This window comes from Ips typographus, linkage group LG10, assembly GCF_016097725.1.
Source record: "Ips typographus isolate SLU linkage group LG10, UJ_Ityp_2.0, whole genome shotgun sequence".
In the NCBI taxonomy this organism is placed as follows: domain Eukaryota; kingdom Metazoa; phylum Arthropoda; class Insecta; order Coleoptera; family Curculionidae; genus Ips; species Ips typographus.
The window spans coordinates 7,773,266-7,790,017 of record NC_138431.1 but is presented as its reverse complement, the minus strand read 5'-3'; the positions used below and the strand labels follow the sequence as shown (position 1 = coordinate 7,790,017).

General features: G+C 36.7%; 5 protein-coding genes across 6 annotated transcripts; 3 read left to right on the top strand and 2 right to left on the bottom strand.

Annotated features, from left to right (window-relative positions):
- Positions 1-6,945: 6,945 nt before the first annotated feature.
- LOC145734871 (uncharacterized) lies at positions 6,946-8,646 on the top strand. The gene is made up of 5 exons (XM_081988493.1): positions 6,946-7,104; positions 7,613-7,784; positions 7,839-8,038; positions 8,090-8,292; positions 8,342-8,646. Exons 2-5 carry the CDS (start codon positions 7,622-7,624, stop codon positions 8,556-8,558), a joined length of 783 nt encoding a protein of 260 aa, XP_081844619.1. The 5' UTR covers positions 6,946-7,104; positions 7,613-7,621; the 3' UTR covers positions 8,559-8,646.
- Positions 8,596-10,144, bottom strand: LOC145734869 (opsin, ultraviolet-sensitive-like). 2 transcript variants are annotated; one of them, XM_081988490.1, is made up of 7 exons: positions 10,026-10,144; positions 9,780-9,971; positions 9,550-9,728; positions 9,329-9,496; positions 9,103-9,275; positions 8,790-9,052; positions 8,596-8,739 (listed from the first exon to the last, which is right to left on the bottom strand). In XM_081988490.1, the coding sequence occupies exons 1-7, from the start codon at positions 10,073-10,075 to the stop codon at positions 8,643-8,645; spliced, it is 1,122 nt and encodes a 373-aa protein (XP_081844616.1). In that variant the 5' UTR covers positions 10,076-10,144; the 3' UTR covers positions 8,596-8,642. The 2 variants fall into 2 exon arrangements, with proteins under 2 accessions (XP_081844616.1, XP_081844617.1); XM_081988491.1 differs by having other exon boundaries at positions 9,550-9,713.
- An 82-nt stretch (positions 10,145-10,226) lies between these two features.
- On the bottom strand, positions 10,227-11,237 carry LOC145734872 (transmembrane protein 70 homolog, mitochondrial). Its single transcript, XM_081988494.1, has 3 exons — positions 10,842-11,237; positions 10,551-10,793; positions 10,227-10,498 (listed from the first exon to the last, which is right to left on the bottom strand). The coding sequence occupies exons 1-3, from the start codon at positions 11,094-11,096 to the stop codon at positions 10,280-10,282; spliced, it is 717 nt and encodes a 238-aa protein (XP_081844620.1). The 5' UTR covers positions 11,097-11,237; the 3' UTR covers positions 10,227-10,279.
- Positions 11,238-11,492: 255 nt separating this feature from the next.
- On the top strand, positions 11,493-13,856 carry LOC145734870 (M-phase inducer phosphatase 3-like). Its single transcript, XM_081988492.1, has 3 exons — positions 11,493-12,151; positions 12,214-12,401; positions 12,462-13,856. The coding sequence occupies exons 1-3, from the start codon at positions 11,519-11,521 to the stop codon at positions 12,745-12,747; spliced, it is 1,107 nt and encodes a 368-aa protein (XP_081844618.1). The 5' UTR covers positions 11,493-11,518; the 3' UTR covers positions 12,748-13,856.
- Positions 13,857-13,967: 111 nt separating this feature from the next.
- Positions 13,968-16,349, top strand: LOC145734867 (tRNA dimethylallyltransferase). The gene is made up of 7 exons (XM_081988487.1): positions 13,968-14,275; positions 14,333-14,515; positions 14,574-14,953; positions 15,028-15,157; positions 15,216-15,319; positions 15,372-15,576; positions 15,633-16,349. Exons 2-7 carry the CDS (start codon positions 14,348-14,350, stop codon positions 15,933-15,935), a joined length of 1,290 nt encoding a protein of 429 aa, XP_081844613.1. The 5' UTR covers positions 13,968-14,275; positions 14,333-14,347; the 3' UTR covers positions 15,936-16,349.
- The last annotated feature ends 403 nt before the right edge of the window (positions 16,350-16,752 follow it).

Here is a 16,752-nt window from a genome sequence, read left to right as displayed (position 1 = left end):
TAACTAATGGTAGACGAAGACATTGATGGCCGTCGCGTCAATCCGTTTCCTTCTACCGATACTTAATGGCAGGGAAATGTGTTTAATCACGAATGCATCCCCTAAAACGGCGCTAAAATCTATCAATAATAACCTAATACATCGACAATGTAATAATTTAAACGACAACCGACGAACTAAAATTATGTAATGAGTTTAAAGCCTGCGCGGACCTATTACTGTCCATTATTCATCCGGCCAATTTTCGATACGAACGAAATTTCCAAATACAAAGCTAATTTGTTTTATAATAGGGTGGTGGCAAACTGAAATTCGTGCCATCGCCAATTTATTTGCCGCTTTTTGTTGAAAGGAATATTAAAATTTTAATGAAAAAACTCCTAGCAAAATCAGGTGGAAAGTTCAGTTTAGTTTTCAAGAAAAACTATTTTAAAACTCACTGGTTTTATACAGGGGTTTTCAATGAAAAGTAGCCACCCTGAATATCTTCCAAAATAATTTCTCTATTAAAACGGTGTTATCAATCAGCTCATGGGGGGACATTTTTAGAAAGCTTGAAATCTGCTCTATCTTTTGTTTTCTATGACATTTTGACGTAACTTGTCAAATAAGGGAGTAATTTAGGGTCAAAGCGAGGTGAGGTTAAAAATAAAAAATATTTCTGCTAGATGACTTCTAAAACATTTTTGGTTCGAGGAACGTGATTTTTTTTTTTTTTGTGCACGAACAATCATTTTTCGCTCGAAAAACAGCTTACTCGATAGGTCCGTAGGGGAGATTTATCCATTTTCAAACTAGAGAAGACGAAATAAATCTAATTCTGTTACGGTCCACTGGCCAAAACGGTGGCGCAAAACAAAGGAATGTAAAGATCATTCGTCTTAATTAATTCCGGCCCTTTAAACTGACCGATTTCGTAGAGGGGTAATGGTGTCCGATTTTTGTGTGTAAAGTCTCTATTCAGACGGGTTTTACCCATTTTTAACCCTTTTGTGTTCGCAATTCAAACTTGATCTGGATATGGTGCAATTTCCTAGGATTCGAGCTAATTAGTAAAGGGCGAAGGGAGCAAAAAGAAAATTAAATCTCGCCTTAGAAACCACCGTACAATTCCGGCTTATCATAATAATATAATATATTTTGCTGCACCCTAGCTACCTGCAAAGTAGCGTTGAATGTGGCTTTGTGGAGATTTCAGATTTACACAGTGACGTCCCAGATTTTGTAACCCCTTTACAAACTTTTTCCTAAAAATGGTGGAAAAGTGTCAAGTTTGCGTTTGTCCCATGTACTACCTTTAGACATTTTTTTACGTTTATTTCTGACCACGCCACTGGCTAGGTACCTGATGTATATTTCTTCCCTTCGTGCACACTAAGAGGATTCATTTGCCAAAGTGGGATAATGTAGCCATGTTAACTCCCGACTATTAGGGATCCGGCTTCCTTATTATTCCCAGTCAAACGCTGGGAAGGGAGAGATTAACGGGGATGCTTTGGTTTGATGCTCGGTGTATTAAACCAAATACAAGGTAGCCCTGATTTAAGAAAAAACATTACAATCCCGGTACGCTGCCAAAACGTATTGAAAATGTCATTATGGTCCATTTTTGCATACAACCACGCTCGATTATAACGGCAAATCCCGGTCGTTGATGTAATTTGTTTCAAGCAAATTTAAACCTTGTATACAAATTTTATTTGTCAATTTTACAACTAAAATTTGTAATTAAACCAACTATTTCACTGCCTTTTTAACTCATCATCCTCTTGCTAACCTAACCTAAACTAAACTTTGGATAATTTCTCCTCCACTCAATCAATATTTAATATCTCAATTCCTGGCAAAGAAATTTAACACAGACAGTTAAAATGTTAAATTTTAGATCTAACTCTGTTAGTTTTTGAGATATCAAAAAACCGACTGCACCAGATTCTTTTCCGAGAAATTTTAACATAAAATGACACCGAGACGTCAACTGTAACTTGACAAATAAAAAAGTTGTATTTTTTGACAGTTAGAGGCCGCCATTTTGAATTTTCTGTCAAAATATTGACTTGTACCTCATTTTAAAGGAAATTTCACGTAGTTTCAAGAAATGACAGACAAAATAGTGTTTCAGGCCGCCATTTTAACCCTCCTGAAGCAAAACAAAAAACTGAGAAAGCAAAAGATAGAGCAGATTTCAAGCTTTCCAAAAATGTCCCCACATGAGTTGATTGATAACATCGTTTGGACGCTAGAGGGCGTCAAAATTCTTTCACCCTAAAATCACATATTTTGGGACACACCTTGCTTTGACCCTAAATTACTCCCTTATTTGACAAGTTACGTCAAAATGTCATAGAAATTTCACACAATTTCTGTTGACTATTTCAGTTTTAGAAACCTCTTAGTCACGTGACTGTTATTCTGTCTAGTCTGATTGGTACTTTGATTATTGGTATATTATTGACTAAATTACTGCACTTGGAGGCGTTTGATTTGTTTTTTATTAGTGAATTTACTTGAAAACCACATAATTGGAGTGTGGTTTGTTCGAACTAATCCCGAAACAAATTTTAGATGCAATAAAGCCATCCGAAATGGATAATTTTCCGATAAATTAGATTCGGGACCGTTCCAATCTTAAACAAACATTGGTTTAGCATACGAAACGAATTTTTCTCACGGATCGGATCGCGTGCCATATTGTAGTGACATATGGTCGAATAAAACAAATATCAACATATTGCCCTTATCGCTAGATTAAGCAGGACCGGATCAGGCTTTCAGTCTTTGTACTGTTAAAAAGACGTACTATACAACTAAAAAAAGCTAGAAATGGTCATTTTTCTTTGCTATATCAATCTCGGCAATTAAGGGTAAATCCTATTAATTGATGATGTTTTAGACTAATTTGAGATTTACGATTTTCTATTTGCCATGGAATTAATATTGTTATACGAAAAGGTCGTTTGTAGTTGTGGATCGTCATTACATATTTAACACGGACGAAACAAACACCCCAATTTGCATACGTCCCCGCAAACTCGATTGTAGCCAGGCGGCTCTATCCTTAACTTTATTACCCTTGTACCAGCCCTTTTTATCCATTATTCCCGCTCTAAATGTTTAACGAACCTATAATCTACGAGCGTGACTTTTTTGCTGTAGAACTGTACCCAGAAGCCAAAGTAATACAAAAATTAGGTCAAGAAACTTCCACCCTTTAAATATCACACCCCCTCCCCCTAATAATTTATTCTTTTCCTCGGGTTGAATTTCGTCAAGAAGCGAGGGCAATTTTGCGACAACCGCAAGAAGGGCATCCATTATGCAATATTTGCAGCCCCCTGCCAGACACTGCACGAGAGAGTTGGAAGGGGCTGGGGGCGGCCGAAATTAGCGAGCTCCAGGTAACGGAAGCACCCGGAAATAGAAACGGAAGCTTTTCGGGCCAAGTAAGGATGCTGCCACCGGAAACGGATATGACGTAGTCGTACAGTCATTCTCAGACTCTCTGCGCATAAATTTGCCATATTCTAACCTCCTTTTTTCGTATAATTTTTCGTTTATGCATCACGTAACCGTAAGACATAGCAGAAGTTTGAAAACCTCTGGTTTGAATTACTTCGTCATCAAAATGTATTATAGCACAGTTTTCTAGTGTACAGGGTGTCCGGATTTAGTGAGTTTTAACAGGAAAACCCCCCCATTTCCCTTTGACACTTTTGACAGGTGATTTCAAAACCTGAGTCAAAGGAAACAAAAAAATGTAATATCTCAGTGATTTTTAAGATCCATTCAATTTAAAATTCAAATAATCTTCAACTAGTCTAGAACCTCTCAAAAATATACATTCAGACTGCCATATACAAGGCAGTCTGTATGCTTCTAGAGCAGTTTAAAAGCTTCCAAAAGTTCAAAGTAAAATGTCTTAAAAGCAGTCCAGAAGCTTCCAAAAGCATTTAGAACAGTCGTCGAAAGGTTTCCAAATGCTTTTCAACTAGTCTAGAAGCTCCCAAAAGATATCAAAACAGTCTAGAAGCTTCCAAAAACTCCTAGAACCGTGTAAACGTTTCCAAATGCCTCTAAAGCATTCCAGAACCTTCAATATGCTCTTTAAATTGTCCAAAAACCTTCCAAATGCTCTTCAACTAGTCTAGAAGCTTCCAAATGCTCTTTAACTAGTCTAGAAGCTCCCAGAAGGTATCAAAACAGTCTGGAAGCTTCCAAAAATTCCTAGAACCGTGTAAAAGTTTTCAAATGCCTCTAAAGCATTCCAGAACCTTCAATATGCTCTTTAAATTGTCCAAAAACCTTCCAAATGCTCCTCAAATAGTTTAATACACTAAGGAAACTCCAAAATGCTTCTCAAACAGTCGAAGGTTTTCTAAAACAGTCTAGAAGCTTCCAAACGCTTTTAGAATACTCTAAAGGCTTCCAAATGCTCTTCAACTAGTCTAGAAGCTTCCAAATGCTCTTTAACTAGTCTAGATGCTCTCAGAAGATATCAAAACAGTCTAGAAGAAATTTTAGAACCATCTAAGATTTTCCAAATGCTTCTAAAGCATTCCAGAATCTACAATATGCTCTTGAAACAGTTCAAAAACATTCCAAATGCTCCTTAAGTAATTCAAAAAATGTTTGATAATTTTAAAAACTGTTAAAATCTTCCATATGCTTCTAAAGCAGTTTGAAAGTTTCAAAACATTTCTAGAAGTCAAAAAAAGTAAAAAAAAATTTATCTCCGAAAGAGTTTTGTGGTTTTATAGATTTTTATGTTTTTTGAGAATTTTGCTTTTTAAGCGCTTTTTTTCACGATTTTAGTGCTTTTTAATACGGACTCTAGTTATAAATAAACATTAAATCAGCAAAGTTGGTATTATTTTAAACAATTTGAAATCAAAGAATTTATGTCGTACAAGTTTTAATTTTTTAAGACACTCTTGGGTGGTTTGTTTAGCCACGTAATACTGGGACACCCTGTATAGATAAAATTTCTCTAGAATAATAGTAGACTTTTGTAAATATCACTTTCTTATGGAAAGTTTTCTTCTAAAACTAAAAATAAAATTTGTATTGGGGTGGTCTGTATTCAATCAATAACCCTTGTACCTACAAAGCATTTTACCCTAAATGAGAAGAAAATTAAGGGTATTTTAATTGAATGCTCGATAAATTTAACCGGAACAGGCCTTCACCTTGTCCCTGGACGTATATAGATCATCATCGTCATTTACGCCGGTTACAACTTGACATTTCCACTAAATATGTCACCCGAACAATCTCTCGACCTTTTCACCGACCCGGTATTTATGTACCTTCTCGCTCTTTATCCGTTTGATTTATTTCCGGATAATAACCGGAACTTTGTTTTGTCCGCTCGGTCGATGTAACATAAATCTGGACTTTAATTGTACGTTTCTATGTCCAATAATGTTATTTTTAGGGGCGGATTTTAATACTTTGTGCCATTGGGACTTTCCAATAAAAGGGGCCGGAGACGCACACTCGAGAAAACTAAAGATTATTCCGGCCGAGAGGGTAAAAATTTCATATCATGTTGATTTTTTGGGTCCGGACGTTTGTTTCCCCTTTATGACAAAAGTTTTGTCTAAAACTCGATTTTATTGCCATAACTTTTTTTTTCTGCCCGATAGATGCACCTTATTGGAGCATTCTAACGTGGAGAAGACCGTTTTCTAGTGGCATTCCACTTTAATACAGAAAAGAAGAAATATTTAAGTCACATGATGAAAATGTTTTACAATTTTTCTGTTTTTAGGCTTTAAGTTTGAAATTTATTTATGAAAACAAATAAAGATATTTATTGATTGTTATCTATCAACGGTCCGGTAACGACCAAGGCCTACAAGGCTACGCTTCACCGTAATAACAGACATTTAGCAAGAGAAACGCTTATGGGGCCAAATTGAATGGAGTATCGGTAATCGGTAAGGAAAAGACTGCTTCCGCTAAACAAAACGTTAATTATTTATTTAAAAACCAGTGGCGCGCCCTCAAATCCAAATTGGAACCTAACGGAGTGCGGCAAAAACCTTCGGGTACGCACCTGATCGAAATAAGTACACTATCTCTTCACATCAACCCTAAAGGAGTTTAAATACGTAGAAAACCATATATGTTAACGCAGGAGGCTCTGCCCCAAGGGCTCTACCATTAATTTCAGTTGCGTACGCCAATAACTTTAATTTTTTTTTTTTTTACTTTCCTGCTCCAAGCCTAAATGATACATTTTAGAAGATAGGTACAGGGTCGTAAATCTTGCTTTAATGGTAAGTAAGGATGCTAAATAAATTCATTATTGCCAATATATGTTAATAGAACTCAAATTTGCTTGAAACACATTTGTTTCGTTATGGGAATTGTCATAATTGCTGAGATTGATGGTAAGCGAAAATAGACTTTAATGGAAATTTTACAGACAACATGTTAATTTAAAATGGTTTGTAGTTGTGAAGATCATAACACATATTTTTTTTACTTGAAACAATCTTATTCTTCATTTTCATGGTCATGTTTGGAACAGTCTGTATATTGTACAGACAGTTGACGCATTTTTCTTCCGTTTTCAGTCTGGATTAAAAAAAAAACTGTTATCGGGTGGCTCTAAAACTATCTGACGAATCGCTAAACGAGTAGATACGAATCCGCTTTTAAAGTCGAAAATTTATACGGAAGTTGGAAAGTTTTGGCTACGAACCGTGATTGGAATTCAAATTAAAGTAGTCGGACGTACGAATCGGATTGGTTTCGGTGTTAAAGCGACTTTTCGTCTCCAGAACGAATTTCCCGTCTGGAAAAGTCTCGGATAATTGCATCGCAGATATACAGAGTGACGTAGACTTAACGAGTCCACTCGTAAAAGCGGAGAAAGTGTCTACGCGCATGGTTCTGATCGGCTCGAACGATTACCCTCGTAACCGAGCCCCAGGTCACCTAGTCGATTCGCATCGTGCCAGTGGAGAAGTTGTTCGGTTTGCACGGTTTTAGAACCAGGCCCCGTACGAGTGCGTCGACTCTCATCGATCGTATCCTACAGAGAGGAATTTCGCCATCGTCCATTGTATTATAACATTTTATTATTACACATTCCAGGTAGGCAAAAATTTCAGGGCATTTTTCTCCAGGATACTTTAATTCGGGCTAAGGCCTCGTACACACAGCGTCACGCTCGCCAACAAGCCAACCAATAGCAAAACGGTATTTGAACCGTGCAAGCTTCAGCTGCCGCATTGTGCACACAGTTTATATACCTCAAGCACATAAAGATACAATACATACAGCTTTAAGTCGGCTTTACACTGTGTTAAGACGCAATGCAGCCTCGATTCTCTCTGATGGTTAAGATCCGGGATTTTATGATTAGTTAACGCCTTTCTCGTATCTTACTCTAAGAAAACAGTCTCGAAAACATGAATCATATACACAGCGTTCCAAACGTGTTAACTATACAGGGTGTGTGTCACAGATTCAAGATTGGTAGACACTTCACCAAAAACATATAAGGCGCATTCACCTTCCTGATACAATGACAGACAAATGCAGTCACCAAAAAACATCTTGTATATAAAAACTAAAACAGGTTTCTTGTTTTACTGTTCAGGAAAACTCAATGATGGCGTCTGGAAAAAAATGGAGAGAAAGCGATACCATCAGGTTCGTGGAACTGTACGAGAAAGCTGAATGCCTTTGGAATTTCCGCCATCCTGTATATAAGAATCGCAATGCTCGTGACCAAGCCATCCAGCACATTATCAAGGAAATGAATCTACCAGGTAAGCAGTGTGAAAAATTCAATTCCATTCTAAAAACTACTATAAAAATTACAGATTTTGGAGTAAACGAACTGAAAAACAAAATTAAAAACATCCGAAGCACCTACCAGCAGGAAGTAAATAAAATCCGAAGGTCCAAGCAGAATTTTGACGGGGATATCATGGAGGAGTACAAAACGAACCTGGCTTGGTTCCCTATAGCCGATCGGTTCCTCAAGGGAGTCATTAACAGTACCAAAATCCCGTCCGTTAAGGTATTTTTTACACACACTTTATAAACTTTTCATATTAAATTCCATAAATAGACTGAAGATGAAGATTCGAGTTACTTCCAACAAGAATCTCCTGCTTTGTACAATCTGGTGGAGACTCAAATGAACGGGGACACTGAAAACGACGGACTACCCCAATTCACCATTGACGTACACCAGATCAAGGAAGAACCAGACGAGGAACCCCACCAGGAGGTTAAGAAACGTCGACTTAGTGGCCATCCCTACGATGACAAGTACTCTCTTTCACAAATTTTTTACTTGGAATTTAGTGAAGAATTTTAGATTTGAAGAAGTAGTAGGACATCGAAGCCCCATAACCGGAGAGGAAGGCTTAAAAGACGAGTGGTACTATTTTACCCACAATGTGGCTTGTCAATTGAGAAATTTACCTTTGGAGAGAGCGCTCTTGTGCCAGAAAAAAATTGTAGATATCCTCACTGAAGAAAGGATTGACTATATTATAAAACTGAAAAAGGAGGAAAAAGGTTGTAATGATTGAGACTAGGAAATGTACCATAGGAAATACCAAAGAGAAGTACAATATAATTACTTTATTATTGTGAGAAGTAAAATGTTTATTAACTTAGGCGGCTGTTGTTGTCTGTTCTGTAGCCACTGACTGTGTATCAGTGTCTTTTTCATTTATAGCAAGCCATGGTAGTCGTTTTTGTAGTTCAATCCTAAAAAAATACACAGGTCTGTCTCAAAAAAAAAAGCAGTTGACACTAACCTGAATTTAGGGTGACTAATCGCATAAATATAAGGATCAATACAAGCCACCAACTTGCAATTCAAAGCTGGTATCATTGAAACACCAGGAGTAATCAACGACTGATCACCGAAAGCTCCAATAAGAGCCAAAACAGCGTACGGTGTCCAGGAAACCACAAACATGAAACACACTGTAATTGCAGCTTTTGCGATCCGCAATTCTGCAGACTCGCTGTTTTGAGACTGGTTAGCCCTCAAGGATTCTACGTTCATTTTTTTCGCCTTCAAAATTTGCATTTTAAAACAAATATTGCTAGTTAGATTGCCCTCACTTGTTCCCTTAAAGCTTTTTCATGACTAAACACTTTACTGACAATCTGACTGTAAAAGTAGATAATCATCAGCATGGGGATGACGTAGGAAAAAGTGAAAATCGTTCCCACAAACAGACGATTATCAAAAGTACGGGTAAGGTAGTCAAAAGAGCAGGCAGTTAAATACCCCTCTATGATAGAAAGCCGTAAAAATCACATAAAAATTGGTAATTTCTGCTGATACCTGGAGCAAACCGTCCCCAGACCTCCAAAATAGGCATAACAGTCCAGGGTACAGTGTAGAACCAAATAAACAAAATCATTACAAATGCTTTGGTCCTAGTCAATTTCCCATCAAAAGGCTTTGTAATAGCTGTGTATCTGTCATAAGCTATGGCAGCGTTAGTCATACCTTAAAAAAACCAATAAAAAACCCATAAAACAAGCAAAAATGCTAAAAAAGACCTGCTCCTATCCCCGATAAGGCTCCCATTCCAGCAAACACCTGACACCCAGTTTGACCCAAGGCAAAACCGAAATGAAATGAATTATACAAGAAAATCGGCGCTTTTAACATCATCATAAAATCGCAAAAGGCCAAATTCACTACAAACATATTGGAAGCCGTCCTTAAGGGTTTTGATCTGGAATTTTCTCACCAACTCAAGTTTTCCAGTCAACTATACCAAACTTACGTAGTAAATATCCAAAGCACTAAACCATTGCCAATCATTGCTGCCACAAAGAAAAACACATAAACCATGCCCAAGAGTAAATGAAGGCTTTTATCGGGGGCCGGAAAAACTAGCCAGTGCTCCGGAATGTGAATCAGATCTTCAGGACCTAAATCCCAGCCCAAGTTTAAGGGAACACCAGAGTCTTTCACTCTGCAAGATTCGGTTTTTTGGCAAATTTGGTTTGTTAAAGTAAGTTGTTCTTACCTAGCTTGATAATAAGGTTCACTTGACCAATTAAAAAATGACTCTCTCATTTTGACACCCAAAACAACAAAACCAATCACAACATTCCTCCCTTTATATCTGGAAGGTTTATAAATTGGATTAAACCCAATTAAACATATAAAAGGATTAAACTGATTTAATTAGTTAAGCTTAAATCTGTGTTTGCAAATAAAAGCCTCATTATTCTATTATAATATATTACAACAATAACATAACATCACAAAACAACAAATTTATTTATCTGAACTGGGGCTTCTAGGGCCGGTGTCGGCGTTCTCCTCCTTGTCAAGCAATTTAAAGTCCATGGGCTTATCATATCCCATCAGTTTTATGTAATGATCTGGATGGGTGAAGCTACGCGGGTCTATAAATAGCCTACGGCCTTTTGCTTGGAAAGTTTCAAACATCCCTGGTACTTCAAGGATTTGAACGTCTTCCAATTTGAAATGAGTCTGCAAGACATCCAACTCACTAAAAAAATCACTCAAACAAATTCTGATGTACCTCTTTAGGAATTCCTAGTAGATTCAGTGTTTTAGCTATATAGGTCTGGGTAAGTTCATTGTAACTCAACTCTGTGACATATTTCCTTGTTAACATGTGCAGCAATAATGGGGTAACTATTGTGAAGAATCCTATAAATGAGTAGGCAGCCAATATAACAGGAACATTGCCTGTTGACACTATTTCTTTGTACAGTATTGGTTGCACTGTGATTCCTACTACACTACTTGAGACTGAAAAGAGCTAAAAAAACCTATTAACACTACATAGTGCCTTTAAATTTAACAATACCTTAACTGCTTTAACATGAGCTGCGAGTAGACCAGTATACACAAGTTTAACTGGATTTTTTGGTTTCTGGTTTGTACTCGTACTTAATCTGGTTTTATCCGCGGCAGATGAGGAGTACCAATTCTGGGGGGCTGTAATGGGGCGAAAAGTGATAAAGGGTTTACAGGATGTGACATTTTCGGCTAGTAGCAAAGATCGTCCGGGTGTTAGGGTCTTTAAAGTCACTCGAAATGCACAGAATAGTTTCAGGGACATGCTTGTTTACGAACTTATTTCAATTACAAGAGTTTTTGGTCTGAAAATGCTTAAAAATTGTAGTGTATTTTTAATTTTGAATGTTATAACCTTAAATTTTGGTCTGAGCCAGTGTTGCCAACCGTTTCACGTTCTTCGCCGCCACCGGCTATTCAATATTCCGCTACATTTGCCAAAACTCCGCTACAACCAAAAAAAAAGTAGCCTAAGCGCGATTAAATGGTATTTGTTCGGTGATTTACTCGCGTGTGTTTTAACAGTCGTTCCAAGTGCTAGCAAACTACGTTTCCCAAAAGCCAACGTGTATTGCTAAAGCTAAAGATGAACAAAAGAAGCCAAGTTAACCAACGCCTAACTTCAAGCGTATTATTAAACCTATCCAAACAAAAAGGCGCGAATGCGCGAAACAAAAAACGGGCAAAATGGCGTTATTTGGATCTCCGATTTCTTTGCAATCCAAAAATCTAGTCAAAGATGAGTGTCTTTATGTGGATCCGGACTCTAAAGATTCAGGATACAGCGAAGATAGCAAGGAAGAAGTTTTAACGTTGCTTTCATCCCCATTGACGTCGGAAGAAACCATCTTCACATTCCCCACTGAGGGGATTGATAAATCTGCTGTTAGCACCCCCAATTTGATTACGAAGAAACGATTGTGGTTCAGCAGCCCTCGGAAAGAAAGCCCTTCGGTCACCACAGCTATTGGCTTGAAAAAACTGAGGCTTTTTGACTTTAAAGTTGAGGTGACACAACCCCAAAATGAAAGCTGTTTGGACATCCCTGAAGAAAGTGCTGCTGCTTTGCTTGAAGAGGAAGAATCTGTAGTACCGCAGTCTGGCAATAGCGAATCCTTGTACGCCTTAAATGGGGACCGACAGGAACTCGTTAAGGAAGCAGTTGAAAAATCAGCAACCGAAGAACTGATTGGGGATTTTACAAAGTCTCACGCCTTGCCTTTAGTTACTGGCTCACACCCAGATTTAAGGTGCATTACCCCAGAAACACTCAAAGGACTTATTGATGGAAAATACAATTACATTGTGGATTCATTCAAGGTTAGTTATTAATTTAGTTATTTTAGTTTTCACAGTTTTTTAATTTTGTGTTTGTTTAACAGATTATTGATAGCCGCTACCCTTATGAGTATGCAGGGGGGCACATCAAAGGGGCCACAAACATCTATAAAATGGAAAACTGCTTTGAGTTGCTTAACATTCCAGCAAAGTCAAAAGATGAGAGGCACATTCTAATTTTCCACTGTGAGTTTTCAAAGCAAAGAGGCCCTACTATGGTTCGGAATTTAAGGTGAGTTGATTTTATAGCATTTTTTTAATCCTGTACTAATTGATGTTTTCTTTTTTTCAGAAATGAAGATAGAACCAGAAACGCTGGAGACTACCCAGCCTTGGCTTACCCTGAAGTTTATGTGCTTGAAGGTGGCTACAAAAAGTTTTTTGAGACTTTTCCTGAATATTGCGTCCCCACCGAATACACCAGAATGCTGGACCCCACCTATGAAGAAGAAATGAAATTTTTCATACAACAATGCAAATCCTCTGAAACTGTGACTGGAACTAGCAAAAAGGGACGCCATGGCAAAGTTTTCCGCCCCCCTATTTTGGTAAGAAAGTTTTTGTCGCCCAGATTCTGATCCCTCTTACCAAATAAAACACAAGCTTTTTAGACTTATATACATACAAATTTTTAGTATTATATTTTAGCAAAAATGTGTATGTTTCGCTTTTATTTTTTTAATCTGTGATTTATTTAACCGCCATGTTCTTTGACACTTTTAAGACTTTTAGTACAAATTATTCAAAACTTGTGACATTGCCATTTTAGTTTTTTAGGTAGTTTTAAGAAATCCTGATTTACGTTTTGTGATACTCATACAGTAGGTCTGTTTAGCAGTGTATTTTGAAGCTATACAAAATACAGTTGCTTCTAAGTCCACATGTGAGGCGTTTATAATAAATATCAACACAGTCGGTAGTAGTTTGTGCTGAAATCTACTGCAAATGTGGACTTACAATATTTAAATGGACCATCAATAATTGATTTACAATAATTGAATGGACCATCTGTATAGGAACTGACTTGAACGTTCCTTTAGCCTTAAATATAAGTAAAAAGTCTACTCCAGGCTAGTTTTTTTTTTAAAAGACTGTTTTTTTAGTTTTATAAGTTAATTGTTTATTTTTTTACTCGATTATATTTGCGCTGTTGTTGATTTTCAGAGATTACACTAACAAATAGGTATATAGGATTCGGTAAAAGTGTGTACAGCGTAAATACCTATTTAGTTTTTTATGTATAATGCTCACGTGCAATTAAATGGACCATCAATAATTGATTTACAATAATTGAATGGACCATCTGTATAGGAACTGACTTGAACGTTCCTTTAGCCTTAAATATAAGTAAAAAGTCTAGTCCAGGCTAGTTTTTTTTTAAAAGACTGTTTTTTTAGTTTTATAAGTTAATTGTTTATTTTTTTACTCGATTATATTTGCGCTGTTGTTGATTTTCAGAGATTATACTAACAAATATATAGGATTCGGTAAAAGTGTGTACAGCGTAAATACCTATTTAGTTTTTTATGTATAATGCTCACGTGCAATTTTAACTCCAAATTGCTATCTATACTAAGAAAAAAACCTATTTGGTGCAATTATATTTTTTTAAGATTTTAAATAGCTTGTAAGTGTTAAGCGGGTGTTTGTGAGTTTTAGAGGTGCCGAATAAATATGTTTATAAACATTTGAAGAGTTTTTATTAATTATAAAAAGTGGTCTAAATTCATTTTTACTGCGTTTAAGAAATTTAGATTGACTAGATAGTAACTGTACAATGATAAGAGCTTTTGCAAATAAAGAAAAGTCAGAAATGCAATGAAACATCATTTCAGTCAGTATTTTCGCAATTTGAAGGATACGGCCCTGAAATTTGTAACAGTAAATCAACTTTAAAATCCAAAAACATATTGCACTTTTTCCATAAACAACCTTTACTTCACTCAAACAGTGATAAGAGTTGCCAGTTAAAACGCAGTGAAACTTCTGAGCCTGAAAATGTCAAAGTTGCACTGTCATCTGTGTTATTAATTTATCGGCTCTCTCTTTCTCTTATGGATTAAAACAAAAAAAGACAGAGAAATTTAGTCAGTCAGTATGCTCAAAGTAAGGTTATGTTTGTTTGTTTTTAGTAATGTTTTATTATTTTTTTATTTATTACAGTTTTCGGGCTATTAAATGATCAATAGGGTTTTTACTAAGTTCAAAACTCTACTAAACATTAAAATGAACCCTCAACTGCCTTTAGTGGTGATCTTAGGTTCAACAGGGTCAGGTAAAACCAAACTATCTTTGGAGCTTGCCACCAAGTTTGGGGGCGAAATTGTGGGTGCTGATTCAATGCAGGTGAGTTCTTTTGCATTTTTCATGTTTTCACCCGCCACAAAAAACCTCAACTATTCAGGTGTATAAAGAATTGGACATAGCTTCGGCCAAAGCAACTTCTGAGGAGCTTGCTCTGGTACCACATCACATGATCAATATTCTCGGGCCGGAGCAACGGTTTACCGTGCTCGAGTACCGAAACATGGTGTTGCCTATATTAGATGATATTATTCAAAGAGGAAAGTTGCCAATTATTGTTGGTGGCACCAACTACTACATTGAATCAGTATTGTGGAAGGTTCTGGTCCAGGAACCGGGCGAAATAGTTCGAACGGGGAGCGGGATGTTGCCAAACGACGAGCACCAGCTGCCCAGTCATGTGTTGCATGAGAAGTTGAAAAAACTGGATCCTGCCATGGCTAAGAGATTACATCCAAATAATCAAAGAAAAATTTTAAGGTTATAGTTCTTAAAGAGGGCAAAGCCTCTCAGTGAATATTGAATTTATTAATGTGAAACCATAATTCTTATAGATCACTGGAAATTCTTTATCAAAAAGGCAAAAAACACAGTGAAATCATTGATGAACAGTGTACTACATCTAAATCAGGGGGTGGATTGAGGTTTCACAATGCTATAGTGTTGTGGTTGCAATGCAATCAGGTTGTGTGTTTTGTCTTTGTATTTTTTAAGCATTTCACTTACTTTAGGGTTTTAGTAGGAAGTTCTTGATCAAAGACTGAATGAGCGTGTGGATCGAATGATTAATGAAGGTTTGTTGGATGAGCTTTCACATTTTCACCAGCTTTGCAGTGATAATGTAATGTATGTCTTTTTCTAAACTTGTTGTGTTGGTTTCTAAACTTTATATGTGTAGGCAAGTGGACTATACTAAAGGAATTTTCCAGTCAATAGGTTTTAAGGAATTTTCCCCTTATTTCCTCTTGCCTGAAGAGGAAAAAAACTCAGATAAAGGTGTGTTGGAACAATGTGTGGAAGTGCTGAAATTAGTTACAAGGCGTTACGCCAGAAAGCAAACTAAATGGACTGTTAATCGTTTTTTGGCTAGAAAAGACAGACAGGTTGGTATCCTCCCCCCCAACCTCTCAGCTTACCCAGCAGTAATACAACATTACAGGTTCCTCCAATATACGGTCTGGACACCACAGACGTCTCGAAATGGAACGACAAAGTGTCCAGTCCAGCTTGCAGGATTCTAGAGAGTTTCATTAACAAAACAAAATGCCCAATTGAACCGCTACCAAAACAGGACAAAGAATCAATCCCCAACACTATGGAAGAGACCTTTAAGTGCGAAACGTGCGATAAAATATTAGTAGGAACTCGACAGTGGCAAATTCATATGAACTCCAATAAACATAAAAGAGTTTTGCAGTCTAAAAAGAGAAGTATAGAGAAAGTGGAGAGGATTGTTGATTGATTGAAATGTTAGGGTTTTTATTAAACTTAATTGATTTATAGTTGGTTCTAGGAGTTTTTAGTTCAAATTGCAAAATATTGACAGATTTATTGTGACAACCACAACTTTATTTCCTTCGCCAAAACGTCAATAAACTCAAAATGTCAATGTCACGCAAGCCTATTCATCAAGCGTCAAAAATGACATTATTTATTTCAATGAAAAATCATTATTAGTAACATAATGTAGTCTTTCTACGCCGCCAGTATATGCCAATAATAAGCATATTTTATTAGGCCTTCTAACAGCCACATTTTTACTGCGCACATCCCTAGCAAATCACATGACTGATTTGTTTGTGACAGTTGTCAAGTTTTAAAAAGGAAGAAGTGTTGTGTTACACACATGTCAGAATATACGTGAATTGTATGTGTTTTTTGTGATTTATTTTTTAATTTAATAGATTAATTACAGGTTTAGATCTGTAATTAATTAGTGATGAAGCCAATACACAGTCCAAGACAATTTGGTGGCCATTACCGGACGTTTTTACTACTTCAGAACAATTATTGTAAGTAGTTAAGTTTTTGAAAATGAATTTGAATGGGATTTAGTTGTTTAGCCATTTTCTGGCCAATTTAAGACGATTAAAGGTGTTAAAAATGTTACATTTAATAGCTGCGTTTAAGTAGTTAAAACCCAACATGGCAACAGTGTAACAGGTTTCAGACACATTTGTGGATAAGATTGAAATTTTTGATTCTGGTGCCACGGAGAAACTCATATTTTCACGTTATTTTGGCATTCTCCATACTGAATGGCCACATTCGTTTTCACA

Excerpts from the sequence above, each read along its gene's own strand:
- LOC145734871 (XM_081988493.1), top strand. The coding sequence starts at position 7,622 with ATGATGGCGTCTGGAAAAAAATGGAGAGAAAGCGATACCATCAGGTTC. Across the intron at positions 8,039-8,089 it reads CCAAAATCCCGTCCGTTAAG|ACTGAAGATGAAGATTCGAG; the intron begins GTATTTTTTACA and ends TTCCATAAATAG. Across the intron at positions 8,293-8,341 it reads GGCCATCCCTACGATGACAA|ATTTGAAGAAGTAGTAGGAC; the intron begins GTACTCTCTTTC and ends GAAGAATTTTAG.
- LOC145734869 (XM_081988490.1), bottom strand. The coding sequence starts at position 10,075 with ATGAGAGAGTCATTTTTTAATTGGTCAAGTGAACCTTATTATCAAGCT. Across the intron at positions 9,972-10,025 it reads GAACCTTATTATCAAGCTAG|AGTGAAAGACTCTGGTGTTC; the intron begins GTAAGAACAACT and ends CGAATCTTGCAG. Across the intron at positions 9,053-9,102 it reads AAAAAGCTTTAAGGGAACAA|GCGAAAAAAATGAACGTAGA; the intron begins GTGAGGGCAATC and ends CAAATTTTGAAG.
- LOC145734872 (XM_081988494.1), bottom strand. The coding sequence starts at position 11,096 with ATGTCCCTGAAACTATTCTGTGCATTTCGAGTGACTTTAAAGACCCTA. Across the intron at positions 10,794-10,841 it reads CTCATGTTAAAGCAGTTAAG|CTCTTTTCAGTCTCAAGTAG; the intron begins GTATTGTTAAAT and ends AGGTTTTTTTAG. Across the intron at positions 10,499-10,550 it reads TACTAGGAATTCCTAAAGAG|ACTCATTTCAAATTGGAAGA; the intron begins GTACATCAGAAT and ends GATGTCTTGCAG.
- LOC145734870 (XM_081988492.1), top strand. The coding sequence starts at position 11,519 with ATGGCGTTATTTGGATCTCCGATTTCTTTGCAATCCAAAAATCTAGTC. Across the intron at positions 12,152-12,213 it reads ACATTGTGGATTCATTCAAG|ATTATTGATAGCCGCTACCC; the intron begins GTTAGTTATTAA and ends TTTGTTTAACAG. Across the intron at positions 12,402-12,461 it reads ACTATGGTTCGGAATTTAAG|AAATGAAGATAGAACCAGAA; the intron begins GTGAGTTGATTT and ends TCTTTTTTTCAG.
- LOC145734867 (XM_081988487.1), top strand. The coding sequence starts at position 14,348 with ATGATCAATAGGGTTTTTACTAAGTTCAAAACTCTACTAAACATTAAA. Across the intron at positions 14,954-15,027 it reads AATCAAAGAAAAATTTTAAG|ATCACTGGAAATTCTTTATC; the intron begins GTTATAGTTCTT and ends TAATTCTTATAG. Across the intron at positions 15,320-15,371 it reads CTTTGCAGTGATAATGTAAT|GCAAGTGGACTATACTAAAG; the intron begins GTATGTCTTTTT and ends TTATATGTGTAG.